The 23,760-nt window shown below is 47.7% G+C and overlaps 1 protein-coding gene and 1 long non-coding RNA gene across 3 annotated transcripts in view; both read right to left on the bottom strand.

The window, feature by feature from the left end:
• Positions 1 to 390: 390 nt before the first annotated feature.
• LOC310668078 lies at positions 391 to 2,685 on the bottom strand. Its single transcript, XR_014506608.1, has 2 exons — positions 980 to 2,685; positions 391 to 839 (listed from the first exon to the last, which is right to left on the bottom strand). It is a non-coding gene; the product is annotated as an uncharacterized lncRNA (long non-coding RNA).
• Positions 2,686 to 3,106: 421 nt separating this feature from the next.
• The window catches only part of SLC6A8 (solute carrier family 6 member 8), a 35,640-nt gene continuing 14,986 nt past the window's right edge, over positions 3,107 to 23,760 (bottom strand). For both annotated transcript variants that reach the window (XM_083421248.1, XM_083421249.1), the window contains exons 7-13: positions 22,487 to 22,611; positions 18,719 to 18,831; positions 18,413 to 18,550; positions 15,695 to 15,797; positions 12,613 to 12,713; positions 10,163 to 10,333; positions 3,107 to 8,875 (exon numbers count right to left, since the gene is read on the bottom strand). In XM_083421248.1, coding sequence (XP_083277374.1) covers positions 8,732 to 8,875; positions 10,163 to 10,333; positions 12,613 to 12,713; positions 15,695 to 15,797; positions 18,413 to 18,550; positions 18,719 to 18,831; positions 22,487 to 22,611 — 895 coding nt within the window. In that variant the 3' untranslated portion in view covers positions 3,107 to 8,731. The remainder of the gene's footprint in view (positions 8,876 to 10,162; positions 10,334 to 12,612; positions 12,714 to 15,694; positions 15,798 to 18,412; positions 18,551 to 18,718; positions 18,832 to 22,486; positions 22,612 to 23,760) is intronic.

The raw sequence follows: 23,760 nt of genomic DNA on the forward strand, positions 1-23,760 counted from the left end.
TAATCACACACAAATTTCCATGGCAATAATTTCCCCTCTTTCTTTCCCTGAGCTCTATTCCTTCCATATAGGGGTGCAATCCACTGGGAAACTTCCTTTGAAGTTACCCTCCCCATAGCCTGCTTTTAATGGTGCTGGAGTTTTTTCTGTAATTTCCCATGGATTTGTAGTTTGGCAGTTTAAATCACCTGCCCTGAAAGCTCTTGCATGTGTGAAATAGGGAAGGTGCTAGTCCTCATGACTTATGCAAATATATTCAAACAGGTGCCAGATGCCATGGGCTGTTTGGATGCAGAGGAATGGTGGGAGGCACCCCCTTGGAGCCCCCAGGGGTCATCATCATGATTTATTACGGTCAAAGACCAGCTCGAAAAGCACAACTGGGACAGCTTTCACAAGAATAAAATATACATTTAAAGCAGTGTACAACAACAGCTTAAAGATTAAAATCCAAGGTAAGCGCATAAACACATAAAGACCTAAAAATTTGGGCTACCATACAAATTGGCCCTGACACCCTGGAGGCCGACGATGAGTGGACCGAGGGAGAAGATTGGGAGGAGGAGGTGGCAGAGGCTGAAGAGGCAACAGGGCTTAGTGAGAAGGGAGAGACTGTGGCAGAGAGAAGTCCAGGTGCAGAAGCAGAAGCTGGAGCGGGGGGGGGGGGGGACAAGAGAGATCAAGAGGCAAATATGAGTTAGGCTGGTGCAGAAGCATGGGTGCGTCCCCCTCCCAATGGTGTGCAGTGAAACTTTTTCACAGAGGAACAATGAGGGCCAGTGGCACCAACTTGAGGGGGTGATGTCGCATGTGTGATGTCTCGTGTGTATGCATTGCACCTCCCTCTCTAAGCTGAGCAGAAGCTTCCAGGGCTTTGGGAAGGAGGCACCCGGCCTCTGACAGGATGCTGCAGCCCTTCTGCCAGGTGGGCTTTGGGAAGGTTGTGGAAGAGCTCTTGGATCCCGTTGGAGCATTGCACCTCCCTCTCTAAACCGGGCAGAAGATTCCCAGACTTTGTGAAGGAGGCATCAGGCTTTAATACTGTAATACTCTAATTTACTGGGAACATTTTGGGGGCAAGCCTAGACCCCTAGTCCACTGCTCCCTCCTACTGCAACATGCTCCCCTCCCCACTGGTCTCCCAGGGCTAGGGAAGGGGATGAAGTGGGAGGAGCAAAGTCAAGCACACCAGTGCAGTCTCAAAATGTGGGAGGGGAGGAGACTTAGGCATCTGTGGAAAAGCAGGCAACCTTCCAAAGAAGAGTGGTTGTGCTCATTAGCCTGGCACTCCTGAGCAGATCCTGTTTCTTCTGATAAAGAGTTAACTTCACTTGCTCTGTGTGATTTATTTCTGGCTCACTTCTGACACCAGCAGCCCTTGTCCTTTTCTAAAGTGAAAAGTTCCAGATCTAAGCCTACTTGGCAGCAACTGGCCCAAATCCTGTATGTGAGAGAGAGGTGGGCTAGTCAATAAAAGTACAGGTAATGGTGTTCTGGTCCTGCTGAGACCTTTTTCGTTGTTTGCATTTTCCTGGGTTGACTCCAGTTGTGTAGTACTTCTGGGCCTTTCTTTGTAGGATTTCCAGGGCTTCTGGGGCTCATGGCCTACTTCAAAAAATAAAGCACACGCACACACACACTTTAATGTGTCTCCTAACTGATCTTCCTTGTAGGATTCGTCTTCCAAAGCAACTACTCTATTCTGAACTTAAAAATGGAAAGCATAATGCTGGTGGTCAACAAAAGAGGTTTAAAGACTGTCTCAAGGCAAATCTTAAAATATGTAGTATAAACACTGACAACTGGGAAACACTGGCCTGTGAACGCTCCAGTTGGGGAACAGCCTTTGCCAAAGGTGTCCTGGGCTTTGAAGACACTCAAACTCAGGACGCAAGGGAGAAACGTGATAAGAGGAAGGCGTGCTTGGCAAATCCACACCATGATCAACTCCTGCCCAGAAACCAATGTCCCCACCATGGAAGGACGTGTGGATCCAGAATTGGTCTCCACAGTCACTTACGCACTCATTGTTAAAACCGTGTTTATGGAAGACAATCTTACTCGGCTACGAGTGATCACCAAAGAAGAAGAGACTACTTCTACCTACATTGACGATGGCTTCTGACTCACTCCCTATCAGAGAGAGAGACTACAACAGGTAGGGAAAGTTGGGTTGTTTTAAACTTTCCAAAGAGGAGAAGGCCAGGGATGGGCCCTGAGGCAAACAGCCAAGCTTTCCCTTTGCTTCCAACACCCTGGAGACCTTGACATACAATGTGGCATAATGGTTATAGAGTGCCGGACTGGAACCTGGAGTACCAGGGTTCAAATCCACACTGAGCCATGAAGGTGACTGGGTGACATTGAGCCAGTCACTCTCTCTTGGTCTAACCTACCCCACGTGGCTATTGTGAGAACTAAAAAACAAAACAAAGAGCTGATGGGGGAAAGAGCCATGTACTGTATATGCCTCAAACTCCTTGGAGAAAAGGTGGGGCAAATATCTGGGGGCCAAGGTTCAGAGCCAGAGTCCTCATAGTCCTGCTTCTTGACCACTCCTTTATGCTTCCCAAGTGATCTTCCCTGGCGTGGCCACCACCTGCTCTCCCTTCCTCACACCTTCCCTGTTACTACAAATCTCTCTCTCCAAAGCTTTGTCTTGAAGTGGTAAAAACTGTATCTCATGTTATAGATATGATTCCACCTAAACATTAGGAAGAACTTCCTGACAGTAAGAGCTGTTCGACAGTGGAATTTGCTGCCAAGGAGTGTGGTGGAGTCTCCTTCTTTGGAGGTCTTTAAGCAGAGGCTTGACAACCATATGTCAGGAGTGCTCTGATGGTGTTTCCTGCTTGGCAGGGGGTTGGACTCGAGGGCCCTTGTGGTCTCTTCTAACTCTATGATTCTATGATTCTATATCTATAGCCTCCATTTTGAGCAGCCTTTTGAGTTCCCTGCATGCAGAATTTTGATTGGCTGGGTGCTGTGTGTGTGTGAAAAATTCTGTTCATAACCCAACAAGGGAACTGGTGGGTTTATGAGCAGAATTCCTCCTCCCTCTTTCCCCCAACCCGAGCTCCCCACAATAAACAAAGACACATTCAGCTGGAAGATCAGGGTGGTTCCTTTTATTGCTATGTTCCATGATAAAGTTAGCACAAAAATCACAGACAGTATATAACCTGCACTGGGCAGGACTTGAGGGGTAGGAAGCGAAGGAGAAGGTCTGAGACAACACTGGCATTGAGACAACACTGGTGGACTTAAAGCTGAAACCCTGGAAGACTGTGTTTGGGTTCTCCCACGGCTCTGGCAATGCAGGCGTGAGTGTGCATGCAAGAAGATGGAATAGTTGCTCTCCCAGTGAAACCTGGCCCTGAGCAGATGAGACTTCTGATAGCCACTCGCCCCTCAATTTGCAGGAGGGTGCTGGGCAGACACTTGGCACGTTCACAGATCTGGAACATCTTAATGATGACAGCAGCAGCAGCAGGAAGAGGTGGTGGTGTTTGGAAAATCCCTAATTTTGGGCCCAGTTGCAAGGAAAATAACTCTCACAGTTATTATGGAAACTGGAACTGGTGGAACTGGTTGGCATTCTCAGGCTTAAAGAGCACGGCAGTTATTTCATCCTCAGAACTAACCATTGTTAGCAAAACAACTTCTCACCTCCTAAACCATGTTGACATTCCCCATCCCCAGCCATTCAAGAGTAGAAAACACTGGGCTCTTGGGCCCTATTGCCTCTGCTCTGGCTTGCAAATTTGTAAGGGAAACACAAAGGGGTGTAAAAATCCTGTGCAATAGCTCAGAATGTCAGGAAAAGTGGTCTGTAGTCTTACGATCAAAAGCAACAAGAGACTATTTAGATCATTAGCATAGGCCAGCAAATTCCTCTCCAATCATTATATGAGTAAGGCAGTTGCATTTATCATCACTTAGGAAAGGTGGTTTGTTTTGGTCTGGGACAGACAGGAAATCAATGGCCCCACTTTGGCAATCTGTGCCAGAAGCTAATGGCCTTTGAAAAATGAAGAAAAATCTGGCCAGATTTCAGCCCTTCCATCCATCAGGAATCCCAGGACTTCCATCTGCTTTATCAAAAGGTTAGTTGTTACTTGCAGCGTGGGGTGGGGCAGAGGTTGTTTTCAGGATATGAACAGGAGAGGCTGTGTTACATAGCTAAGCGGTAATAGGGGAGAGATGAAGAACCGACAAGAGCTGTTACAAGGGGGAGGCGTGTTTGGCAAAGGATATGCAGCTCCTAGGTCAGGTGGAAAGCTCAGCCCCAACCAAAAACCAGTACATAGTCCAGAGCTGTACAAACCTACAATTTGGTGCCTCTTCCAGCTGGGAAAAGAAGTTGTCCCTGATCCCCTTACCCAAAGTGCAATGTACATAGGCAGGAGGTAGGGACCAGGAAGGATGGACCATAGCATGGAGCATGACCCAATCTTCAGCTGGCCCAAACTGATTAAGAATGATAACTCCCATCTATTGATTATTTCCCAATGTCCTATGCTAGGAACCTTGGTCATTAGCAGCAGAATATGACTCAGAAAGCACAAGGTGTCTACAGAGTCCCAGCAACTGTTGGGTTAACACCCAGAGCAATCTGTGGCAAGATGTTTTAACACCTGCAGAGAGAGTAGGGCTGGACCAGGGGGCATGCAAGATTCCTCAGAAAGAAAGAATCAACAGACTTGCTGGTAGGACAGTGGGGGGGTGGAGAGAACCTGAAGTATCTCCTGGAAACAACTCTTGAGATCCAACCAGTTCTGCACCAGCACCGAGTTCCATTCCAAGGTGGTGTTCACTGCTGAGTGAGTCCCTTTGTTATTTAAATTTGTGTTTCTTAATGCAATATTCCCTCTTCTTCCCATACAGAGTGTTTTGAAAGATTTGCATTTTGTAGCCAGTTAGCAATGCATGAAGGCTTCCTCTTCCAATAATTACTGGGGAACGGGGGCAGGGAGAGAAGCTATTGTTTCCATTTGAGGAGTGGGGGTAGAATAATTAAAAACAAAACAAAACAAATTCTACCCCACTTATACAGTGCTCAGACTAAAGTTTATGTGGTTGTGTGTGCATGCAAAAACATTTAAAATACTGTATTGAAAAGATGCTGTTGTAAGAATTCATATAGGCAAGTGTGTGCAAAATGCAGAATGGGAGTCCATGTTTATAAAGGTTGTTGAACCTGAGCAGCCATGAGCATAAGAAATAGGATTGTAAGGTTTAATTTTAGGTGCTGAGGGCAGATTTTGGTTGCTGGGACTGAGAACAAACAGCACATGTCTTTTGAGGCTATTTTGGCTCTGATGCTGTGCCATAATAGGAAATGATAGAGGAAAGCATTAAAATATGACCTTTCATTAGAACAGGGAGTCACAGATCTTATACTTACAATGCAATACACATCTCAAAAAGGCACCTATATTGAGATTTTGGTAACATGCAAATATATTTAAAACGAATCATTCAAAAGGCATGTGATTAAACAACTGAGAATTCCATAATCAGCAGAAGTTTAAAAGCAAACAACTTGGTAGAGGAGGAGGTGGAGGTTTTCCAAAGCGCTTGCCCAAATAAAATTTGCTGGTGTTAAATAGCATTTTGTTAAGAATTGGCAAATTTGTTATGTTGGCAAATCTCCTGCACATTTCAGGAAAGAAATTGTATGCAACTTGCATGTAGAATGTCATGTTTAACAACTGGTATTCTGCTGTGAACCCAGCAAGATGAAACACGTGTAATCAGAGGCATTCCTAGGCTCCCTTGCACCCTTGGCAAAGAGGTCCACCGAGGCACCCAGAGGAGTCGACGTGCCATGCCTGGCTGCCCAGAGTAATGGAGGGGTGGCCCAGGGAGTGGGCAGATGGGCAGCGGGGCTCCTAGGCACTCTGAGCCAGAGTCAACAGGTGTGAATTTTGCACCCCTGGGCAAGGGCCAATTTAAGTGACCCGTAGGTATGTCTCTGCTTGTGACTTGTCAGATGTGGTCCACAAGAACATTGCATGCTTTTTCTTGCTTGAAAGAAAGCATAACCACTTGAGTCCTGCTGGATTGGACCTCAGGTCCACCTTAGTCCAGCATTCTGTTTTCAACAGATGGCAGGCAGATGCCCTTGAGATGCTCACAGGCTGCTCATGAAGACAACATCCCTCCTCTGTTCCTCAGAGGGTGCAATTTAAAGGTATACAGCATGTGGCCATGGAGGCTCTGTTTAGCTTTCTGTGCAGGAATTTTGTCATGCTAGGAGGTGGTACCTATTCTGTGAAGTATCAGTTAACACATTAAGTGCACGTTATACATTAGGAGTGTAGACAAAGCAAGCTACACGCAGCAGAGAATGGAACAAATCACTCAAGTCTTGGCTAGTGCAGCGAACACAGTGTAACCCTCATAATCCTGTCCACATTTCCTCCCCCACTGTTATTTGCTACACTGACTTCCCTCCCCCACCCACTCCACACAACCCCCCCCCCCCGCTACAATTTCCAAACACCCCAATCCCCTGTAGCATGAGGTTGGCTTGTTATGCAATTTAATCTCATTATATATATATATATATTTATATGTATGTATTTATGAAACAAATATAGACATAATATTTATAATTTTGTCACAAAATAAAATTCTGTGATTTCTCTCTCTTTGTCTCTGCTTTTTTTTACAACCTGCAGAAATATTAAGAAAATTAGATATTTCTCTTTCTTTTATAAGTGCTTCCATTAAAAATATACACGCGAGAAGCTTTTTGTACTGTTAAAGTTATGCTTGTTTGAGATATATGTATAAGTATGTGAGTTTATCACTCTCTCTCACACACATACTATCTCTTACTCTGTCATAGAAAATGTGCAAATTAAAAGCGTAGCAAACATATTTTTTTTGAGGGGGTGTGGGAGGAGAAGCTAAGCATAGAGGGATACCAGCTACTTGTTTCAGAGACAGGAAACTGGTCAGATCCTGTCAGGCAGGGTTAAGGGATTTTGAGTATAATCTTGACTTGGACACACAGGACACCTGGGTTCCTTATCTAAGTTAAGGGAGAATTCCACATGTCGTCTCACCCCACCCCACTCCAGCAATCAGGAAGAAAATTCCCACAAATCATTTCACAAGTTGGATTTCAGAGTCCCAGCGCTCCTTAAGATACACTGGCGCAAGGGGTGGGGCACCTCCAGAAATGTCCGCCTCCCACGGTCGACATGCTGTTCCTGCCAATCAGCTGTGTGGGCACCAATGAACATGGGTTGCCACTATTTGAGAACACATCTGAACCTCAAAAAGGGACCCCCCTAGTTGTCGCATGAATGACCCAAACAGTGAACCAGGAGCAGCCAGCAAGTGTACGCAGCCAATCCCAGTGCCTTGACCATTGTACCTAAATGGTACCCAAGTTTGCAAACACCTGTCTGTCAGGTTCAGACTTTACATTTTTAGGTGTATGCCCCAGAAATGTAGCACGTGAGGGAGTCTAGAGGCTGAGGCCTGGTGCACTTCCCCCTTGATCAGTCTGCCATGTCTGAATAATAGAGTGACTTAATAGCAGGGAGCCTTAGGAGGTGTTGGGAACCTGCAGAAGGCCAGAAATTTACGAAAGGGGTTTGTTCTTTGCAGGGGAAGACAGAGGGGTTGGCAATACCTCAGAGTGAGTTTGAGGAAACTTTCTAATGCTATTAAACACAGTTTCCCACAAAGCGCTCCAAAGATTTATGCCATCCTGTGGCAGAGATTATGCCAGGGTTTGCTTCTGAATCAGATGCTAGTATATCTGAGAGCAGTTCTGTGCACCTGGGCTTAATACATACATGGGAGAAGCCAGGGGCATAAAAGAGTTCCTTTGTGCAGTGCAAACCTCAGCCCAAGGGCCCAGTTGCGGCTGGCTGCTTTACAAAACGCTTCTGTTGGGGCAGAGGAATGGGCTTCCCGTAACACTGTGGTTGGTCAAGGAAGTGGGCTCAAGGAGGGCAGACATTATGCCTTGCCTCCCCATGGGGACGGCAGGGCTATTCCACACAGGCCATTGGAGGCAGGGAGGGGTACGTCTGCCACCTCAACGCAACAGGGACCCAGCTGCTCACCACAAGCTGCTGCATATGGCTCCCCCACTTGCCACTGTGGGTCGCACCCAGGTGTCCTGGTCCACAGCACCCCTTTCTAACCCCTTCCTGCTTCTTTTGACTGTCTCCTCTCACAGAGCAGGAGTGGAACCCAGGCGTCCTGCATCTAACCCGTTAAGATCCCAGAAAGCTCTGGGAATAAAATTCCAGGACTTCTGGATCCCTTTGGGTGGGAGGGAATTCTCCCTCCTGTGTGTTTGGCTAAATATAGGTAGGTAAGAGATATATAATGCATATATAGAAATTTAAAATATTTTATCTTTAAAAAATAACTTTTCTTTTTTTAAAAAATGTAAATCTAAGGCTCTCTCCCCCCCCCACTTCCCTCCCCCCACCCCCCACCCCTATGGCCTTTAGGACCCCCACCCTCCACTCAGAGATCTGAGGGGCTGGCTTCATTCTGGCCCCTGAGAGGAGGAGGTGGGAAGTGAATAAAGAACCAGCAATACCTTTCCCCCCCAACAAGCAGGGAGCGCCGCCCCCCATTCCACACATGGCAGGTGAACTGTATCCCTCCCCCCCTCCCCCCAATGGCAGCCAGGGGTTGAGTGGCACAAAGAAAGGGCGCCTCTTGTTGTGGGAGAAGAGTGGGCGAGCATTGGTCACATGACGCTCTCCAGGATGACTGCCTTGCTGCCCCCATCGGAGGCAGGAGTCAAGGTGGTCAGAACGCCAAATTCTGATTCAGGCACCTTGTATTCCAGATGGTGCAATCCCCAGATCGGCTGGGTGAGGTGGTGCCAGCGCTGTTGAGTGGAGAGAAACAGACAGTGAAGACCTGTAGAAACTCAACAAATGCATGCTTTTTTGCACATAATATGTTCTCTGTGCCCTTTACTAGTAGAGACATTGACAGTCCCATAGCCAATGCCCCCAGCAGAACACCAACCTGACATGGCATTCACGTACACTCTCTCTCTCAAAGGATGGCCAAGGCTTCAGCAGTGCTGCTCTCTTACTTGGCCCTTCCCACCACCAGCACCTAACCTTAAACACACTCTGCTTACGTTTTCTCTTAACTTTGCAGAAGTTGGAATGTTTCTGTACTTCCCGTATCATGTCAGCAGAAGACTCAAAGTAACTTCAACTCAAGCCAGAGCTCTCAGAGCAAATTGTTACGGTGGCAGCAATCCCTGCAGTATCCCTTCTCAGTATTTTTCTTTTTTTGGTTGAGTTTTTTTGAGCCATTCAATGTCAAAACTACTACTTTTCTGTTTTTATGCTTTAATTTGATATTTGTCTCTCTACAGCCTTAAGACGATTCTCCAGATCTGCCTTTGACAAAATGGACAGGCAGGCAGGCAAGTGGGTGGCAATGGGATGTTTTTCCAAGCTTACACTTCTCTTCTATTTTTGCATCTTACAGCTATTGTGCTAAAAATGGCAGAAGCACCGAAAAATAAAACTCGCCTGGCTAGATCTGGGTGAAAGGGCAATGCCCTAAGTGAACTGAGAAGGCTCCGTGTGCCTAAGAAGTGCCTCAAATTCTCTAAACGAAACAAGCACCAGCATGTCTGTAGGACTCTCACTGACGGTATCAGATCAGCAAGCAGCCTAGGCAGCACGGCACGTCTAAGCCACGGCTGCTGAGAAGCATCTCAGGAGGGAGGAGCTGGGGGGGGGGCACCAAAGGAGGAAAGGAGAGGGCTGGCTGCAGGCTGTGGCCATAGTAGCCTCTGCAAACTGATCAGATCACTGACCGGGACAAGTCACTATAGGAGCAGGGAAGCAGCAACCCAAAGAAATCAGGAGCCCTCCACAGTCAGCGCTCAACAGGGTCTGGTGGCAAGGCGCAGGGGCCCTTCTGGCACAACTCATGGCTGCTGCACACTGGGGCAGGTGGGCGTTGAAGCATGCATGGCTTCAGCACATGTCTGCAATCCTCATGGGCTAGAGTGCTTTAGCATGCACTGCCCCCTGGCACACCCCTGGTCATGGTGGGGGATGTTCACCCTCCAGGCTCACCCCCCCCCCCATTTGAACCTGGGAGTCCTGGGTCTCTTCCATTCTGGAGATCTGGGAAGGAGCCTCACCTCAGCCAGTGTCCCCTTGGCACGGATGAGCTTGTAGAGAGCAGTAAGAGGGACACACAGCATGGAGGATAGTGCGAAGCCCCAGCCGATGGCTTCTCCCCACCAGGGGTAGACGTAGCTGTTGTTGTAGATCAATGGCTTGTAGTAGGCAACATTGAAAAGAAAGACGCCCTGGAAAAGTGGGGGGAAGGGGGGGTTGAGAGGTATCAAGTGGTTGTCTGGTGCAGTCAGGTTTGTAACCCCACCTCCCCTCCAAACCTTTCAGTTTTCCTTTCTTTCCTTGCTTAGAATGAAAATGTTGGTATCCCTCTTTAACATTTTGACCATGCTCTGGTGAATGGCTCTATCTCTAGGGAGCATTCAAGTTGTTCTCTAAGGTGTCCACACATGGGGTTTTTGCCATCATGGCTCACACAGCTCTACATACGCAATCAGAAACACGGGAGGTACCCAAGATTGCAGTCACTTCCTTTGGGTGACCTTACTTTGTGGACAATGGCTGCTTGCTGTCACAACTGTTGATATAAGCAGGTTTTCCAGCTGCAAGAAGCTGCTCACAACAGCAGCAGCAGCACCTGGGTATGGAAAGTGATTGGGAGCATTCAATGTGATCCTTTGAGAGTGCACTATATAAGTGTGGATGCCTGAGTGTGCAGACCCATGTTTACCACTTGCAGGAGGCAAAGTGTATTGGGACAGATTTAATATTCCCATTTTGCAGGCATGAAGGAAGGCCAAGAGCCACAGCTGAGCTGGAATTTGAACCCAGTTCTCTGCTAGGTTCCAGGGCACCTCTACAGATGTTGCTTGTCAGATCTGTCATGGTGTCTGCCCAGCCTCTGTGAACAAGAACTCACACCTCGCCTCTCTGTCAATGTTACATTTGTATGGAATCTGTTTGGAATCTGTAGAAGTCTAGCAGCCATTACCTCACCGGTAAGGGTTCTTAGATTTCAGGTGTGAAGCATCAATATTTTGATGAGATGAGAACTTTGGTTCTCCCACCCTCATGTGAGGCTGCAGTCCTGACCCACTGGGCACAGCCAGGCACTGCCTTATGACCCACTAGGTGTCATTACCCACCCTCACCAGGCTGTACCTCATTCCACCAGGCCTCACCTCTTGGCACCACCCTTTAGCTCCCAAGCTCCATAACCTGACAACCCAAATCAGCAGTGGCACCAGGTGGGGGAAACATCTGAAGTGGTGGTGTTGGTGAGGCAGAGAAAGAGAGCAAGAATTGGGCACATGTGGTTCTATGGGGACAGATTCTGAGAGGAGAATGCAGAGCACTCTCCTGCTTGAAAACAGCTGTAGCTCTACATTTAGCTGCCAATGGGACTATGGAGAAGATGCAAATATTTTTTGTCTGGAGTTGGCTTCACCATGACCTAGGAAGGTGAGGCAACCACCTCCAACAGAAGACTTTGGGTGCAATTAGGGGCAGCAGAGGGGGAGGCAGACAAGCAGGCCAAATGCACCATGCAGTTGTCACTCCACGACATGTGAATGCCAGAGAGAGAAGATCCAAAATGGTGCATTCACCTTCTCCCTCCTTAGCAATCCCTTGGGAAGTTTGAGTGCACCAGTCTCTGTCTGTTGAAAAGGAGTGGCAGAAGATCACAGTAATTCCTGGTAATGTCAGTGAGTTTTCTGCAGGTGAACTTCCCCAGGGGATTTTGCAGCAGCTTAATTAATAGGAAGGAAAATGTGTCATTTTGGGTTTTCTGCTTCAGGCATCAAAATGTTTTTGCCCAGTCTTGCATCCCTGAAGCACCATTTGTGTGTGTCATGCCACACACCTCTTTTTTTCCTCCTCAGCTTTGCCCATTATCCTACCACTTATCACTATGCCTGGAAAAGTTTGAGCCACTAAATCTCTCTCTCTCTGTGTGTGTGTGCCTGGCTGCTGCTAAAAATGTGAGCAGGGTCAGCAAAAAAAGGCAGCCACTCTGCTCTGAGCTGCAAAAGTGTCACCTGTTGCATTTCTCCCCAAATGATTCAGTGCTTTTGCTCAGGAACAGGACGGCCACCTGACTTGCCGGCAGACTGTAGTTCAGGGGCAGAGCATTTTCTTTCCACACAGAAGACCTCAGGTTCAATCTCCAGCATCTCCTGGTAGGGCTGAGAATGTGCCTTGTCTGAAACCCTGGAAAGCTGCTGCCTGTCAGTGCAGACAAGCTGAGCTACATGGACCAATGGACCTGAGTATGAGGCAGCTCCCGATATGTCCCTTCCTGTGTGTCTTTAGTGGCAGCCAGATTCACACACAGGTGAATCTTTTCCTGCTGGATTTCTGCCTGTCACCCACCAGTTTAAGGCCCAGAAATCCTACTGGGGAACAGTTGAGCTAGGAACATGAAGAGCTTTTATACTGGCGCCCAAGAGACGTCCTTGTATGCAAGGCCCACACCACTCCCCCACCTTAGAATCCCACCCTGGAGTATTACCAGGCAGATGAAAGGAGTCAGGAACATCCAGCACCACTTCATCCACAGGGAGGGCCGGTAGCCAATCATGCAGGCAATGTCATCCATGAAACGATCGGCACCTGGAGGAAGTTGGGAGAGCGCATGAGAACAAAGGACTGTCCAGGCCAGCATCTTGCTTCCCACAGCAGCTGGTCAGGGGTCGATGGGAGAGCAGGAGGGAATAGCTCTCTCCTGCTGTAGCTCCTCAGCCAACCTCCTCAACCTCTTGCAGCGGTTCTCAACTTGTGGGTCCCCAGATGTTGGTGGACTACATTTCCCATCATCCCTGAGCTCTGTCCTTGCTAGCTAGGGGTGATGGGAGTTGTAGTTCAACAACATCTGGGGACCCACAGGTTGAGAAAGGCTGTCTTAAGGGAAATGCTGCCTCTTTGAGATGGAGCAAAGGTTTATGGTTCTTTGTTCCAACCCCTCCTGGAGCCTCTTGGAAAGCCCTTGGCCCCACGTAGGCAGCCCTGCTCCTCCCTCCTCCCTCTCCTAGTTGCTACAGATAAAACAGGAACCTTTCAAGGGCACAGCTCTGCCCAGGAGCCCAGAGAGGAAAGGGAAGTAGAGACACCTATGACTGGGGATGGGGCAGAACAAAACATGCCAGTTTCAACTTTTGCCTACATTTGCTGCACACACAAGGTCACACCTCGTTTTGCTCCCGACCCATTAAGCCAGAACAATGCTAACCCTGACCTTGAACACACAATCACTAAGTGAGCATGTTCATGTGGAATAGTTACTATTCAGCCCCTCTTAACTGCCCCACTGTGCTTCTAACTATGATGGCTGAAGTGTGCAGCTTGGCCCCACGACTGTGGGTGCCCTGCAGCGTGCATGGCCCTGGCACCAAAAATTGTGGGTGCCCAGCCCTATCATGGGGAATTCTGTGGGTGCTTGGGCACCCAGGGCCCCAGCGAGTTGACACCTATGGCATGAGGTATTGTTTATGTGGTGGAAAGGTGCTTAGTGTTTTCCCTTTGCACTGGAGTGTGAAGTGGGCCTTTTGTGAAATCCACTCTTTTGTTGCTTTTCAGCCACTCAGACTGTGAAATATGTAAGGGAGTTTAGGTGTGTGTTAGCCAGAGGTGGAGCTAGCTGCTCCGGCACCTGGAGCGGCACACATGCTGTGCACCTGGGGGCGGGGTGAGCGTCCCAGGGGGGCGGGGTGGTGATGTCACCCCCCTCAGGGATGACATCTGGGGCAGACCGCACCCCCCACACCCCCTTCCTCCGCCAGTGGTTAGAGCCAGTCCAAATGAGCAGCAGAACATGCGGGGAAACGGTTCCTGGGTTGTTTTAGGCTCCAGATGTGGGTGGGGTTGATGATGAAATGCTCCCTCATATATTTTACAAAGAAGTAAACACACTTGCAAGGAGAAGAATGGTAGTCTGCCCTTTTCTTTGCCAAGCTAGCTATCTGTGGGTATTTCCCCACACGCATCTGGTCATGGGACCTTCCGCTTGCCCCACTGGCAGTCTAAAGTCCAGGAACAGTTCTAGCATGAGACCAACCCTTAAAGCAGGAGTAGGAATGCGGGTGGCACTGTGGGTTAAACCACAGAGCCTAGGGCTTGCTGATCAGAAGGTCGGTGGTTTGAATCCCCGCAACGGGGTGAGCTCCCATTGCTCGGTCCCAGCTCCTGCCAACCTAGCAGTTCGAAAGCACGCCAAAGTGCAAGTAGATAAATAGGTACCGCTCCGGAGGGAAGGTAAACGGCGTTTCTGTACGCTGCTCTGGTTCGCCAGAAGCGGCTTAGTCATGTTGGCCACATGACCCGGAAGCTGTACACCGGCTGCCTCGGCCAATAAAGCGAGATGAGCACCGCAACCCCAGAATTGCCTGCGACTGGACCTAACGGTCAGGGGTCCCTTTACCTTTTAGCTAACATGGCACCTTGCAGACATTGTTGGACATCAGCTCCAGCCAAACAGGAGCCAAATAACACCTGGAGGACACAGCATTGGCTGCCCTTGCTTTAAATCTGTGGCAAGTGACCTTGTGCCATATATTTGCTAGACTGACATTTTGCCTGCTGTTTCAAACCAAGGCTGTCATAGTGTTGACCATGTAAACAAATTACACCACTCCATGGTTGTTGGCTCCCTTGGTGCAAATTGAAAGGGCATTTTCACACATCAGTCCTAAAGCCCTTTGTGTCTCTTGCACACTGCTGGCAAAAGCTCCCTGGCGGAAAGGTGCCATATAAATGCAATAAATAAAATGAAATACAAGACAGAAAGCTGAAGAGAATAATTTGTAATACAAATGAGCATTCTGGCCAACAGTGTTTTTTGTTTTTGTTTTAAAATCATATTAAAACATCCTCCTTTCACTTGCAAAGTATGTTGGGCGTCTGTGACTTCCAACACCCAAGCAGTGCTGAGTCTCACTCCTGATCTGGCCCTCATATCCCTGCAGTTTATTCCGCAGAGGTTCTTTCCCTCTCCCCATCTGGAAAACAGTGCCAGGTGGGGATAAGGCAGGTGGAAATGCCCCTCAATTCCCCACAAGCCAACAGAAAACATTTATGTTTAAAAACATGAGTCTGCCCTGGCCACATGCAGTTTGAGGTCCCGTCTACACTATGCATTTAAAGCAGCATTGTGTCACTAGGAACAGAATCCTGGGAACTGTAGTTTGTTTAGGGTGCTGAGTGTAGATAGGAGACCCCTATTCCCCTCTCAGAGCTACAATTCTCAGAGTTCTCTGGGGAAAATAATAGATTGTTAAATCACTCTGGGAATTCTGTGAAGGTACCATGGGGGGGGGGGCAGGTTGTGTTCTGTATGCTGCCCGGTGTTTGCTACAAATAGTAATTGAGCCACGCTCCAAAGGTGGCACCCATCTTAAACGCAACAGTGGTCTCCCTCTTCACCCAAGAAGACTAGAAACATTTTCTCCCATTTATCCAGAGTGCAGCCTGTACACATCTGTGACGACCAGCTGGCATTCTGGGGGACCAGCATGCAGTGTCAACATTTGCGACTGCTTCTCTGTTTAGCCAATTGAGTTCCCCCCACTCTTCCAAACAGGGACACAACTTGATCTTACCGTAAACCCAGCCAACTGCTACGCACTCCCAGAAGGCCTGCCAGAGAAGAGTCGTGCCACTTGCCGAGTAGTAATCAAATAGCTGGAAGACATACATACCCCCCTGGGTGGAGGGCCTGGGTGTGAGGTTCGCAGGACACAACAAAATGCTTATCCAGTGGCTTCTTGTTCCCAGCACCTGGCTCCTCCCACCCCACACCTCCCTTCAACATTCCTGAAGCACCTCCAATCTTCTAACTAGGGGGTCAGCCTTACTTCTTAGCAGTGGTTCAGAGCAGCTCATTTCTCCACAGCAGGAGCAACACTTCTTTTCCTGGCACTGCTTTGGGGAACCCCCTTCTCCTGCTTAGGGACAGCAAGGAGTGGAGAAAGGAAGAACAGCAGTGCAGGGAGGCAGGTGCTGAAGAGGATGGCTGGCCCACAGGCAAAGGGGTCTGTGGCAAGAGAAGGTAGGCTTGTCAGAGGCCTGAGGTGGTGAATATAAATTGTGCACCCTTCGCACACGCTGTGGCAAGAGTGGTACTTCTGGGATTCCCCTGCACCTGTCAGGGGCTGCAGGACGGGCTGCATCTGGGAATCCCAGGCTGTCCTTACTCCTTTCTTCAGGGTGATGTCACTGCCCAAATACGGGCACCAAGGGAAGACTGTCAATAAAGGGCTCCCTGCCCACATGATCACAGGGTGCTTGTTGCAGCTGACCTGATGGCTTAGTCCTTTGAGCCTCACCTCACCCTCAGTCATGTGCTCTGATTACAATTAATGTGCTCTGGCACACAGTTCAGGAATCTCATAGCAGAGGGTTTGTGCCTAAAAATAGGAGCGGCCACCTTCTTGCTGCACTTAACAGACATAACTGCCTCTGCTTCAAACACTGAATTCCAGTGCAACCCATACCATGTCTTTCAGAAGTATGTCCTACTGAATTTAACAGGGCTTGCTCCAAGGTAAGCAGGTTAGGACTGCAGCCTTATTGCCAATGGTTCAGGTGGGCTGTCCACCATTTATTTTTTTTAAAAAAATTAAGCATCACCTGTACATATTTGAAATTAAATGTTTGTGCAGTACTCTGCTTTAATATTTATTTTCTAAAGCTCAGATCAGTTTTTTTAAAGTTCAAAAATTGCCCAGGGGAGAGGGAAATGGTATTGTGATGTCTAAGCCACCAGCCAGTCAGTACTGTGCACAGCCAGTTGCTCCCAACTCACTGGACAGTTTTCCTTGGGCCTGGTTCTGAAAAGGAATAGGTGGTGAGTGCACTTCTAGAGCACAGCGGCCATTGATTCTAAGCCCATCTGTTTGCACACTTAAGCAAAGGACAGCTGGCAGGTGCATTGTGGTAACAAAGGCATAGCAGAGGCCCTTGATAAGCTACTTAATCAGGCAGGGGCGTGAAGAGGGAGCATGAGGCCCCGGGCAGCTCCAGGATCTTGTGTCAATTTTTTCTGACCTCAGCTGATAGCTATTCACTGCCAGATCTGCCTATACTCTCTGACCGTAAAGCCAACCCCTTTCCTGCTTTGCAAGGAGATCTCTTTGTCAGGTCACTTATACCTTTGCGTAGCTCCCCTGAACAAGACCATTAGTCTATTTTGGACAATGGCACACAAGGTGAGCCAGCCTTAATAGATCAAGGTAAAGGCGCCTCAGCTGCTGTGTACAGTCATCAAAACAGTAACTGAGAAACACCTAGACTGAGTGGAGCCCCTATAGATCCCTTTTTGGAAATTAGGGCCTTGCAGAACAGTGGCGTAGCGTGGGTTGTCAGCACCCGGGGCAAGGCAAGTAGTTTGCGCCCCCTAACCCGTGGATTTGCGCCCCCTAACCCTAACCCCCAGATGTTGCGCCCGGTGCAGCTGGCCCCCCCTCACGCTACGCCACTGTTGCAGAACATGCCCTGTTAAGTTAAGCCGGGCTTCTTACAAGATTTCAGCAACAATTGGATTCCACCTAAGTCCTGAGATGCATTGCAAAATAAGCTTCACTAAACCTGAACTGTTACATAACTCAGATCTAAAGTCTTGCAGGCAGATTGCAGCCACTTTGCCAGCTAGTAGAACAACAGAGACTCAAATCTTTCCAGCCTGAAAGCCATATCAATGCATCTTTCTGCTTTGTTCTGTTCTAGCATGTGTTTGGGAATAATTGGCAATTAAAATTTTACTACACTTTTTTTTTTTTGCTTTGCTTGTATTCTGGATCTGACTGTGAGAGCAGCAGGAGGAGCCCAAATTTACTAGCAACAATATTAGCGACCTTGGACCACAGATTTTGGGTGCCATTAAAGGATGATGGAATACAATCTACTGAGAACTTGAGACCAAGGGCAACTAGGAAGCTGCATTCTCTGCTCCCCTGGAAGAACATCGGGGCAAAGGAAACATCAGCACCACACATCAGCCAGAGCGGGAGAAGCAGCAGGGAGCTTCTTTCCTCCTATCCTTTCAGAAAGAAACACTCTGTTCCAGCTGCCCTGGGAGAGCAGAGCAAAGCAAAGGAAAGCTAAGGACTGCCAGGACTATGTAGATTTTAGGAGATATGTGTGTGTGCGCAAATCTTATTGCAATGGATTGTAAATCGCCTTGAGGATCTTTGATAGAAAGGTGGGGTATAAATCTTCTACATAAACAAAATCTCCTGCACCAAGTCCACCTCATTCATTCCAGTGATGCTTGTGCAGGGAGAAGGTCACAGTGAGGGAGGTCCTCTGTTGTATTATACCTCGGTCACCATGGACAGCTCAAGGAAGAAGCAGACAGCACAGGAGACAGCCACAGTGATCTCTCGCTGGAATCGGAAGGTGTAGGCGGCTGGGAACAAATCCAGGATACCAGTGATAAAGCCTTCGACGCCCACGAACTGTGGAGGTGGGGAGTGAGATATAAGAGCAAGGCGATTGGAGAAAGAAGGAAGGAAAATAGTAAGATGTCGGGCAATGTGCTTGCTTTGCCCTCCCCTCCTCCTTCATGAAAACACTCTGCTTCTTGGCTACTTCCCGCCCTGCCCTCCCCGCCCCCAAACTCTCACCTGGCTATCCAAGCCCAGGAGCAGCAGCATGAAGAAAAAGAGGGCAGCCCAGAGTGGAGCGACAGGCATCAGAGTGACAGCTCGTGGGTAGGCGATAAATGCCAGGCCAGGCCCTGGGAAGAGGGGAGGAAGGAAGAGACAATCTTAGAATGCTGGAACATGTGGATCCCATTAAGGGAAGTTGGGGCTGTATTCAACCAAGAGTGGACCCAGTTACATTAAGGAACCTTAGTTAGTGATGCCCATTAACTTCAATGGGTTTACTCTGAGTAGAACTAGTGTTGACTACCAGCCTCAGTCACACGTACCCCATGTAAGCACTGATTTTGGCACCTAGGGCAGAAGTCCATCTCTATAAATGTCTGGCACACATTTAGTAACAATAAAGCAAGCCTCTAGTTACCAGGGCTGCAGAAATGAGGTGGCCACTCCAGCTGCCAAGGGCTCAGAGCTCTACACAGCTTTCTAGTTCTCCTCCGGTTTGAAGTGGAGCAAATTATGCATGATTGATTTGAATAATTTATTGGACCTACTACATTGGCATCAAACCAGAATTCGATGGCTGCTGAGTTCAGGCAGTCCTGGTTATTCCTACACAGTTTTATTGTTGTGCAATGCAAGTGCTGGAGAGGGCTTTGGCTTTCACATTCCGCATCCAAAGGATCTCAGCATTCATTTTCCTCCCTCAAAACAAAACCAGTTTCAAGCCCTTATGGGCTTTGAAGGATGTGGGCAGCATATACTAAGATATTACGAACTAGAAAGAGGGAGGGTTGGAGGAAAAGTACCATTATTCAGATTGCTATGTAGCTTTTTGCCCTTCTCATGACAAGCAGGGTCTAACCATCCGTTATGCAAAATAAGCCAATATAAATCCGCAGAAGTCTCAGAATTTAGCTTTTCTTAGAACACAGTATCAATCAATCATAAATTTATTTCTTTTCCAAATTGGACTATCAAAGCGTGAAATGGCATTCAACTATGGTTTACTCAGAGGAGACACAATGAAATGAATGAACATGACTAAGTTAGGTCCATTAATTTCAATATGCCTGGTCTGAGCAAAACTTAGTTGAATACCAAGCATGGTGTTTTATCACTGATAAGACAAAAAAACACACCTCAGAAACAGCATCTTTAAAAGCAACACAAATCAGTGTATATAAAATGATGGGTGGGGGAGAGAAATCAAATTAATCAAAACACTTAAATTCCAACTTTTGTAATTGGCCATGAAGAAAAATGATATACAGTAATCCATACCTAGCTTTAACAGCAGCAAGGCCAAAACAACAACAACAAGAGTACTTTATACGTGGACAAAATATTAATCCCATTCACAACATAAATAAACTCAAACCTAAGTTGGACAGGTCATATGTAACAAACCCTTTTTGTTATTATTTCTGCATCAGATCATAAACTGGACAAATAAAGAGATACGAAGAAGATCCTCTAACTCATTTCCTCCAGTTTAAAAGAATCTCTGCTCTTTTGGTATCCTCATATAATTAAGTGCATTTCCATCTCCAGTAGCCACAAACCAAAGGAATCTAAAGGGCTTTCCTGAGATGGGTGTCCTGGAACTCTATCGAGTAACATTCAGGTTGAAATGTTTTCTTAGCACAGGAAAAAACCACACAAGAAGGTGAAGACTTCTAAACTATGTGCTAACTAAAACCAGCAGCAGTGCAGAATATGCGCTACCTTTTACTAGAGGTTAGTTGTTGTTCAGAGTTTACACAGCTCTAGCTATCCAAACATGTTTTAATACAGGCATGGGAGACCAGTGGCTCTCCAAACATTGTTAGACTCCAACTCCCATCATCCCTGACCATTGGCATAGATGGGCATGATGAGAGCTGGAGTCCAACCAAAAAGAGAAGGCAAAACTGCTCAACACATACTTTGCCTCTGTCTTCCCCCAAAAGGAAAGCAGTGCCCAACTTGGTGATAACAGAATAAACGACACAAGAAGGAAGCTGCAGCCCAAGATAGGAAATGAGGTGCTAAGGGAACATCTTGCTACTTTGAACGAATTCAGATCTCCAGGGCCTGAGGAGCTGCACCCAAGGGCACTAAAAGAGCTTGTAATCTCAGAGGCTCTGTCTATAATCTTTGAGAATTCCTGGAGAACAGGTGAGGTCCCCATAGCTTAGAGGAGGGGTGTGAGCACTTAGAAAAGGATGCTGTGATTAGTAAAATCCAGCACAGGTTTCTTGAAAACAAGTCATGCCAGACAAATCTCATTTCTTTTTTTTAAAAAAAGATTTACAAGTTAGGTGTATCAGGGGAATGCTGTGGATGCAGTGTATCTTGATTTCAGTAACATTTTTGACAAAGTCCCCCAGAATACTCTTGTGGAAAAGCTAGTAAAATGCGGGCTAGACAAGGTAACTGTTAGGTGGATTTGTTGCTGGTTGACTGATCAAACCCAAAGAGTCCTCATTAATGGCTCCTCATCATCCTGGAAAAAAGTGGCAAGTGAGGTGCCACAGGGTTCTGTCCTGAGCTGGTTGTTGTTCAATGTCTTTATAAATGACTTGGATAATGGAACTGAGGGGATGCTCATGACTCCCAAACTAGCAGGTAGCTAATGCCAAAGAAGACAGAATGAGGATTCAATACGACCTTAACAGATTGAAGAACAGGGCCAAAAGTAACAAAATGAATTTCAGTAGGGCCAAATGTAAGGTTGTGCACTTAGGCAGGAATAACCTGGTGCACAAATGTAATATGGGGGCACCTGGCTTGCTAATAGTACGCATGAAAAGGATCTGGGGGTCTTAGTAGACCACAAGCTTAACGTGAGTCAACAGTGTGATGCAGCAGCGCAAAAAAAAAAGAAGAAAAAAAAAAGCTACTGATATTTTAGGTTGCATCAACAGAATTATAGTGTCTCAATCATGAGAAGTAATAGTCCTGCTCTATTCTGCCTTGGTTAGACCACACCTGCAGTCCGGTGTCCAGTTGTGGGCACCACAATTTAAGGATATTGACAAGCTGGAACATGTGCCGAGGAGGGCAACCAAGATGATTAAGGGTCTGAAAACTAAGCCTTATGAGGAACGGTGGAGGGAGTTGGGCGTGTTTAGCCCAGAAAAGAGTAGATTGAGAGGAGATGTGATAGCCATCTTCAAATATCTAAAGAGCTGTCATGTGGAAGATGGAGCAAGCTTGTTTTCTCCTGCTCTGGTGGGTAGGACTCGAATTAATGGTTTCAAGTTACAAGAAACAACATTCTGACTAAACACCAGGAAGAACTTCTTGACAGTAAGAATTGTGGAATGGTCTCCCTTGGAAGGTGGTGGACTCTCCTTCCTTTGAGGTGGAGGCTTTTAAGCAGAAGTTGGATGGTCATCTGTCATGGATGCTTTAGCTGAGATTCCTGCATTGAAGGGTGTTGGACTCTGTGACCCTCGGGGTCCCTTCCAGCTCTATGGTTCTATAGCATATGACAGGCCACAATTCCCCCTTTCCTGCTCTGAATCAATTACCTTTTTTAGTAAAATATTAGCCTTCCTTGCACCCTTTGTCAGGCCCACTTGAGCTGCCTTGTGGCTTACAGCACAGTGGCTGTTCTCTCGCCAGCTGGGAAGGGAATGAATGCCAAGTTCCAGTTATGGAGAGATTTAAATGACAGATAGCCACCCCAACATGAGGAGAACCACGGGGTTCCCCGTCCCATAACTACCTCTTGCAGAGTAGTAGTCAACCCAGCATCTCAGTCCCCGAGGAGACTCTGTGACAGGTGGTCTGAGCACTCACCAGATTCAGCTACCTTGGAGATATCAACTCCTTGTTCTGCTGCCATGAAGCCCAGAATGGAGAAGACCACAAAGCCAGAGAAGAAGCTGGTCCCACTATTGATCAGAGCCAGGATGATGGCATCTCTGGGGAGGGAAGGCAAAGAGTAATAGCTATCAAATGGGGCTGCAGGCTGGCATGGAAGAGAAGAGAGGAGAGGAAAGGGATTTGTGCTGCCTGAGAACCTGGAGAACGGTTGCCAATCGGTGGTGAGCCAGATGGACCATTGCTCTGGCTCTCGACAAGGCAGCTTCCTTTCCAATCAAAAGCAGACACAAAAGAGGGACTTCCTTAGCAATGCAATGAAAGGCCCCAAGGACTTTCATCAACAAATGCATTCAGCATCTCGTCAGCTGCAAATATCCATTTTACACTGGTGGGCAACATTCAAGGACCAGATAATACTCTACTGTGAAGCATATAACTCCATCATATATCAAATGAAGCACCTGAACACACATGTTTTTCAATGGGTTTAGGCGTGTCTAATCAGGCTGCGAATGGAGTAGCAGCAGGTGGGAGGCCTTTTGACATGACATACCTGCATACATGTGCATGTGGCATGCTGGTGGGAGGGAGCCTATGGCTGGGAGCCTAGAACCAGAAGCAGGAGGAAGCATGGAGATAGAGGCAAGTGGGAGTGGGGTTTCAGAGTCTGCTTGTGGGATCGGGAGATGTGTTGGGAGGGAGACTGTATCTCGAAGCCCAGCACAATCAGCAGCAGGAGGCGTAGAGGCAGGAAGACTCACTGAGTGTTTGGAAGCACATGCATGTGATGGAGGTCACGTCAGGAGGAGTCTATGCGCTGGCAGCAGGAGGCAACACAGAGATGGGGATCAGGCAGGGAGACCTTAAGAGTGTCCAGCCATGAGCATGTGGCAGGAAGTTGGATTGTGCTGCTATATCCAGGGATGGGGAAACAGTGGTCCTCCATATACTGTGGATTACCATTCCCATCATGCCTCACCACTGGCCATGCTGGCTTGTTGGGGGGCGGGGGGAGATTGACAATCTGGAAGATACCAGGTCCCCATCTCGGGCCTAAACCCAACACCAGCAAGAGGAGGGAGTGCAGAGTGGAAGGAACTTTCAGAACCGAAAGGCTTGCTTGCCCATCATTCTCCTCCACAAGGGCTCCCCACCCACAGAGCTCGGCTTGAGCGAACATCCAGAAACCTGTCACAGGACCTACAGCTTCTCCTAGTTGTCCTTAATGTCCTTAATTAAGTTGTCCT

The sequence above is a fragment of the Podarcis tiliguerta genome (genome assembly GCF_965153285.1).
Source record: "Podarcis tiliguerta genome assembly, chromosome: 17".
In the NCBI taxonomy this organism is placed as follows: domain Eukaryota; kingdom Metazoa; phylum Chordata; class Lepidosauria; order Squamata; family Lacertidae; genus Podarcis; species Podarcis tiliguerta.